General features: G+C 42.8%; 1 protein-coding gene across 1 annotated transcript in view; it reads left to right on the top strand.

Annotated features, from left to right (window-relative positions):
• Positions 1-6610, top strand: part of LOC109375177 (catenin alpha-2-like) — a 264518-nt gene extending 257908 nt beyond the window's left edge. Inside the window, exons 4-5 of the mRNA XM_019630408.1 lie at positions 5676-5768; positions 6398-6610. Of these exons, the coding sequence (XP_019485953.1) occupies positions 5676-5768; positions 6398-6610 (306 nt within the window). The remainder of the gene's footprint in view (positions 1-5675; positions 5769-6397) is intronic.
• The last annotated feature ends 376 nt before the right edge of the window (positions 6611-6986 follow it).

The raw sequence follows: 6986 nt of genomic DNA, 5'->3' as shown, positions 1-6986 counted from the left end.
TCAAACTTTTGCGTTTCAAATCCTGCGCCAAGTGTCATTTGTGCGAACTTTTTGCTTAGGCGTCCTTTTTGGTGATTTTGCATGATACAATCCACGATCTCATAAAGGGGTGGTTTTTCAGAAGGCCTTCATCAAAATGAAAACTCCTAAGTCTAGATTTTCTCATTCGTGCAAGAAAATATCACCATTCAGAAAGCACTCCTTTTTCTTATGACTTTACACTATATGAATATTAAAATTTAAACATGTATTTTTCTATTCTAATTTCTGTTGAAATTAAAGAACGAGAGGCTATAGAAATCAGAAATTTGAAACGGTGAGCAAGGAAATCACATAGCATAAGGTCAAAAGCAATGTTCCTTGATGAAAAGTTAAGTTATACTTTGCAATTTCCTGCCCAGTGTTCTGTATGAACAAATATTGCCTCTGAGTGACTGATTTAATGAAAGCAGGACCATGCCATGGTGGAGACTGGGATTTGCTTAGTACCTTCCCATCTCTCCTTCTTTGGGAACTTTAAAATCAGAACTAGTCCTAGAAACTTCTTAAAATGGTAAACATTTATTTAGTCATTTGTTAACTACTCATTGAATTTGGCAGTTATAATTTTTAAAAGGTTACCAGATTATTTAAGACTATTTCCAAATGTGTTCTATTTTTATCTGCTTGGTGTGTGTGGGTGTGTATTTCCAGTTTAAGTTCTCTTTTTTCCTCAGAATACTAAACTTTTTTGAACATTTTCTTAGTACTCTGTTTATAAAGAATGTGCAAGGGATGTAGTTACAGATCTCACAGTGGACATGGGAAATACAAAATTGAACACTTGCAAAACTGTAAGGGACCAGATTGTGTGTTTTCTCTGTGCTAGACTGAAACTTCTCATCCTGCCTGCTTGGATTCTACTTTGGGCAATGGTAGGAGAGTGATCACTGACCTTAACTCTACTCTGAGGGAACCAGCCACAAGACTGCATTGTATTTTAACTGTGGAGAACCCTGTGATCCTCTTCACGTGATCAATTTTCCCATTGCCTATACCTTGTGCATGACCTGGGTGATGTTTGTTCATTCTATGGTTTTCCTTAAATAAAAACATGACCAAACAAACATGCACCCAAAGCTGGTCACGTCTAGAAAAAAAACTCTGGTCATGTCCAGAAATGTTCTCGCTGGGCCAGTCGACTCCGTGTTAGCTGCCACAATCACTCCTAAAAGGCCTTTTTCATGCTATAGATCTCCAACACTTAAACAAAGAAAGGGATATTCCTTAAGTCAGTGGTCCTCAAAGTATGATCCCCAAATGAGCCACATTAGCGTCACCTGGGAACTTGGTATAAATGCAATTTCTTGGGATCCACCCCAGACCTCCTGAATAAAAAACTCTGTGATTGGCTCCCAGCAGTCTGTTTGGTTCTACAAGACTTCAGGCTGGTGCTCAAGTCTGAGAACCACTATTCTCAGGCATATATTGATATGTGTAAGATGATGATTCATGATAATTGATGAATTTTAGATTGGTTACTAAAATGGCTGAGTCAATGAGTACATGTTCTCTCCACAGAAAATCATATCTTGGAGGACGTGAACAAGTGTGTGATAGCCCTCCAAGAGGGGGATGTGGACACTCTGGACCGGACTGCGGGGGCCATCAGGGGCCGGGCAGCTCGAGTCATACACATAATCAATGCTGAGATGGAGAACTACGAAGCCGGTGTTTACACTGAGAAGGTGCTGGAAGCTACAAAATTGCTCTCTGAGACAGGTAAGCATGGATATTAGATTCGACCAAAGTGTCAATGCCATGATTAATTTCCATGTTTGAATAAATTGTTTCATTGTTTTCTATAGGCCTTTAACCATTCTAAATGATACATGATCATGGAAGGGGTGCTGTCTTTGTTTCTTGAGTTTAAATTTGTATAACATTAGCAGAATAATGATTGTATTGCTTTGCATGTATGTATGTNGCCAGGAAGAAATATTAGCCACAGAATGAACTCATTAGAAGGCACCTGGGAGCTACTGAGGCTTTGAGCACTTGCCTATGAGGTTGTGTAAGGAAGTGAGGAGAAAGCAAACAGAACTGGGCATCACTTGCAATTGAAGCTGAAGGATTATAGTATATGTGAATAGACATGTGGTCAATTTGACGTATAACGGGACTCATCAGCACTGTTGCAAAATTGAGAGAGCAGCCAGCAAACAGGCCTGTTCCAAACCCATTTGGCTCAGGTCACGTAGAAAGGTCTCTGTGGGAGAGAAGGTCATGGGAAATATCGGCCTCCGATATGAGGTATTCGAAGGATCAAGTCCTTCTAGGATCAAGTGACCCTTGAAAATTTCAAATTGACCAGGTGTTGATTCTACCCACAGCTGCATGGAACTCACATCTGCCAACTCACTCAGCCTTAACCTTGACCAGGACCTTCTTGTTCTTGGCCACTGAGTCCTGAGAGGGAGAGGTCACAGCACTGCTGGTGGGGCCCAAGCAGACAGGGCCCCTGACTGCAACACTGTGGGAGGGATTTCTAGGGGAGGCTTATCATATTTGGGAATTTTTCCTAGGTGCAGGTTTTCCTTCTCATGAAGGAAAAGAAAATGAATTCCCACCGGGGGCTTCTGTTTAAAGCTTGTCTGACAACAGCTTGGCCGCATCTATAGATCTGATGGATAATCGAGAAGCCAACTTTAAAACCATGGAGGGCAAGACAAGGCAGATGGGAAAACAGGCTCACACATGCTCAGTGTCTACAATTTGCCTGTTGCTTTGCTGTTTGCTTAAATTCTTGCCCAAGTTCTATAAAGTAGGTATTAGTATTCTACGTCTGTCACGTCCAGAGTGGCAAGGGCAAATGGGTTTCGAGAGGGGCGACGCAGATTGAATAGAGTCAAGAGACAAAAGTTAGATTTGAGCGAGACCAAGGGACTCAGCCAGAGAAGACTGAGCCCCAAATTGGTCAGCGCATGGCTTTTAATCAGAATTTTCAAAGAAGTAAAACTGCTGTCAATCAATTTAGCATCCTTTGAGGTTTGTGCCTCAAAGCCTTTTCCATTAACATATCCCATTGTGTTCCAGCAAATCCTGTGCCTTCACACATCTGCCACATAGCCCCAGGACACCTTGTTACTGTGTCCTCCCAGGGGAGATGACTGTTGTCATTCCAACAGGTCCCAGTCACATCTGAGACACCCCCCAGAGAGAGCCTCCAGTCATACCGAAAACACTCCCTCCTAACTAATAGGGTTAGAGGCTAATGCAGGGGGGCGTGGTATAGGAATCAGGCAACATACGTCTTCCTTTGAGACAATGAAGTCATTGAGAGGGTAGGTAACCTGGCAGAGAAGGTATTAAATTCAGACTATCCTCATTTCAGAAGGCATATAGTTCTCAGGAAGTCAGGATAGAACGAGAATTTCCTTTGGCACTGAGCTTTCTTTGCAGCTGCCTTCTCCCCAACTCTTGTATACTTCTTCCACTCTGTGACCTCCTCCCGCTCAGAAATGTGTCCTGCTTTCCATTTCTAAGGTGCTTTGTTTCTGATGACTTGTCACAGCAGAGATGCATTTAATATACCCATTTCTAGGGGGCGGCAAGTAATGAACTCAATAGGTTGCCCAATTCCTGGCCGTTTTGCTTTGCTGACCGCTGAGTCCTAACAACGTGAAGGATAGTGGGGAATAGAAGAGTGGCCAACAAGACTGAGTATCTTTCTAGTATGTAGTCAGTTTTGCCAGCGTGACTACAGGGTCCCCAGAAAGGGGCAGTGGGCCTCCCCACCCAGCCTCAGATCTCACAGAGCAATCCCGATCGTCCCTGGAAAGCTAACTCTGCCTCCCCTTCTAGCTACAAATGACTAGAAAATGCCCAAGCATTAACTTTCTCCAAGAGGAAGCACTTTAGAATTGAAAACTTTCCCAACTTCCTCTTTTCTTTAAATGCATGTACAACAATTTCCGAGGGTGGGGAGAAGCAAGGTGAGCAGGTCTTATCTCAAGACATTTTCAGTGGCGCAAAGCGTTTCTTAATTCTCTCCCACCGGCCCTGCCTTTTTGCCAGCACACTCCCTGCCATTCCTTTGTGCATCTCATAATTGCCAGCAACATGAAAAGGCTTTGGTTTCTGCTGATAACACTGTGCAGCCCAGCCCAGTGGTACAAGTGCTGCAATGTGCCATGACAGGAAAATGAACAGGCGCTGTCAGGGAGCCAGCCCTGGCAGGGCCCGCTGGAGCGCGCCTTTAGAGGCAGTGGGCTCCTTTCCACAGACGGGCTTGACACATAATGACGCAGCCCACTCTCTCCTGCTGGTCAGCTGTGGAGGCAGCCGAGTCGAGGGGGAAACTACTTCTCATCTCCTCTCTAAGCTGGAGCCAAAACAGTCGTATCAGTCAATTGCAAGTTTGGCCCAGGAGATATTTTGAAATGGCATTAATGACATTTATGTATCAGTTTCTTCTTCAGGGAATGCCTATTCTGGCAGAAAACTATTTAAAACAAGAAAAAAAAAGGTCTTCATCTTTAAAGCACTATAGATTTCTTTCTTTTTTTTTCCCATGCTACCTGCACTTGTATGTCTGAGTGCTTAATTTGTCCATTTGAAATGCAACAAGTTTGGGGAGCAGTGATGCCAGCTATTAACGTTATAGGAGCAAAACCAATTTTCAAATGTGGCCCAGGCTCATAAAAAAGTGAAATGGCTGTGTTAGAGCACTTAAACTTTTTGCACTGAGCGAAAACTACAATTTTTAATAGCATTTTAAAAGGAGCATCTTGCCATTAACCGAGTGACAGTTTAATTCTTGAATTTGGCTCNCCTTCTCTTTTCTTTTGCCATTTCTAATCCCCATCCTCCTGTTCTCTTGACACCAGCCTGATGGGACTGATCAGAGTTTTGATGGTGATTTTGTGCGCCATTGACCTTGGCTAATCAATCTAACCTTGTATCACCCATTCTCACGCCTTGAAGAGAAGGAATAACACAAATCAAAATGCTTGACTAGGGAACTCAAATTCAGTTCAGATGTTTTGGCTGGTATTGTGTGTTAAAAACATCAAAATTGAATGCCTTTATAGTAAACCTGCATGTTCTAATTTGCTATAGACTCCACTATTACCTGTGGGTTATACCATTCTCTTCCCATCTCTCAGACCTGCCTGGGCCCTGAAAGCATTTGAGTTGGCTGTTGGTGGACTAGCATCTTCCTGCCAGACGCTGACAGGCAGATCTGTGTTCGTTGGGGTCGAGCACTCTAATTTCCAGCTTACTATGACTCTCTTTGAAATCCAAAGCATTGCCTGCAGCGTCTCTCTCACTGGTCAAAATTTAGTACTAATGTGGCCAAAATCAGTGTTCTGCACTCAGGGATGACTCTGAGGGGGCTCCAGTGAGACTGTAGGTGGATCAGGGCAGCCCATAGTGGAAAATGGTTCAAAGGAACAGTTAAAATGCATAAGAATTCTGAAGCAATCATTTATTAGCATCCTAGTCTTCTGGCAGAAATGCCTAACATAGCATTAAAACTAGTAATACTTAGTTCCCCACTGAAAGGGGCCCTTATCTGATTTGTGAAAGAATTCTCCTGGATGTGTCACTTTCCAGAGAAGGTACAAGGTCATACAACACTATACTTTTTCATTACCTCAATCTAATCTTCACTCAAATTTGCTTCAATACAGGTTGCCAATTTGGCCTGTTCCATCTCCAACAATGAGGAAGGGGTGAAATTAGTCCGGATGGCAGCCACTCAGATTGACAGCCTCTGTCCCCAGGTAAGCCTTATTCACTTGGTTTCAAAAGCCCATCAGTGACTTGATACTTAGGACCTTCTACTCTCCATCTTTCATGTCACTCCTTTCCTTGCCTGCCCTCTTTCTTCTCACTGGAAAGTGCTAACCAACATCCACGGGCTGTTTCAAGCTCTCCCTTTCTTAAAAAAAAAAAAAAAAAATTCCAGCTACTCCAGTCTATTTAGAATAACTGTGGCAATTATTGTCATTCCCATTCATGTTGACTTATTGACTTTGTTCTATTTGTTTGGGGCTGTTATTTAAACACTCCATATCTATTTACCTTGTCTCAACAACTAATTATAAGCTTGCACATATAAAACAAGAGTTATGTTTCTGCCCTGTCTGTGCTAAGTATATAGGACTTGTCCAGTAAACACTTTCTGAAACTATACTAACTACTGTGTCTTAAAAAAAGAAGCCAAGCAAACAAAAACCAGTGGTTGTTGATAACCTGCTTCATTGTTCATGTTTTTTATTGTTTTTCTGAACACTGAGAACACACTTATCTGTAGAAACTACGGGGTCCAGGGTGTCAACATGGTCTTCGACCTGCCTGTTCCTCCTCTGAAAAGCATTTTCACTGTTGCTGGGTTGCTTCTAACAAACAGGTCATCAATGCCGCCCTCACGCTGGCTGCCCGGCCACAGAGCAAAGTCGCTCAGGACAACATGGATGTCTTCAAAGACCAGTGGGAGAAGCAAGTCCGAGTGCTGACAGAGGCTGTGGATGACATCACCTCAGTGGATGACTTTCTTTCTGTCTCAGGTAATCAGCAGCAGGCCCCGCAGAAGACAGCTAGGGAGGAGGACAGGATGAGATAAGGAATATCTTGCAAATGTCATGGGTCTGTGTTTCAAGTGTTCTCCTTCGCCCATTGAGCTTTCAATCATCTCCACAAATGGGACTGTAACACCCTCTTGAGAATTCTTCTCTGGTGTGCACATTATTTCAAGACACTGAGTCAAAGCATTAGGGGGAGCAAACACAACTTTCTGATAAAGATATCACACACCTGAACAGATTATTTAAGGAGACAGGTTCTTTTCTAGTTCCGAAGGGGGGGGGGGTTGTTTGTTTTGTTTTTTTGTTGTTGTGTTTGTTTGTTTGTTTTTAAAGTAGGATGGTCTTTCATGTATCTGAGTCACCCATCTAAAAAAAGGTATAGGATATGGACTTGGTTAATTCTCATAGTTTATG

This window comes from Hipposideros armiger, unplaced genomic scaffold, assembly GCF_001890085.2.
Source record: "Hipposideros armiger isolate ML-2016 unplaced genomic scaffold, ASM189008v1 scaffold_909, whole genome shotgun sequence".
Classification (NCBI taxonomy): domain Eukaryota; kingdom Metazoa; phylum Chordata; class Mammalia; order Chiroptera; family Hipposideridae; genus Hipposideros; species Hipposideros armiger.
Note: the sequence above shows the minus strand (reverse complement) of the source record. Positions and strands in the feature narration are given on the sequence as shown.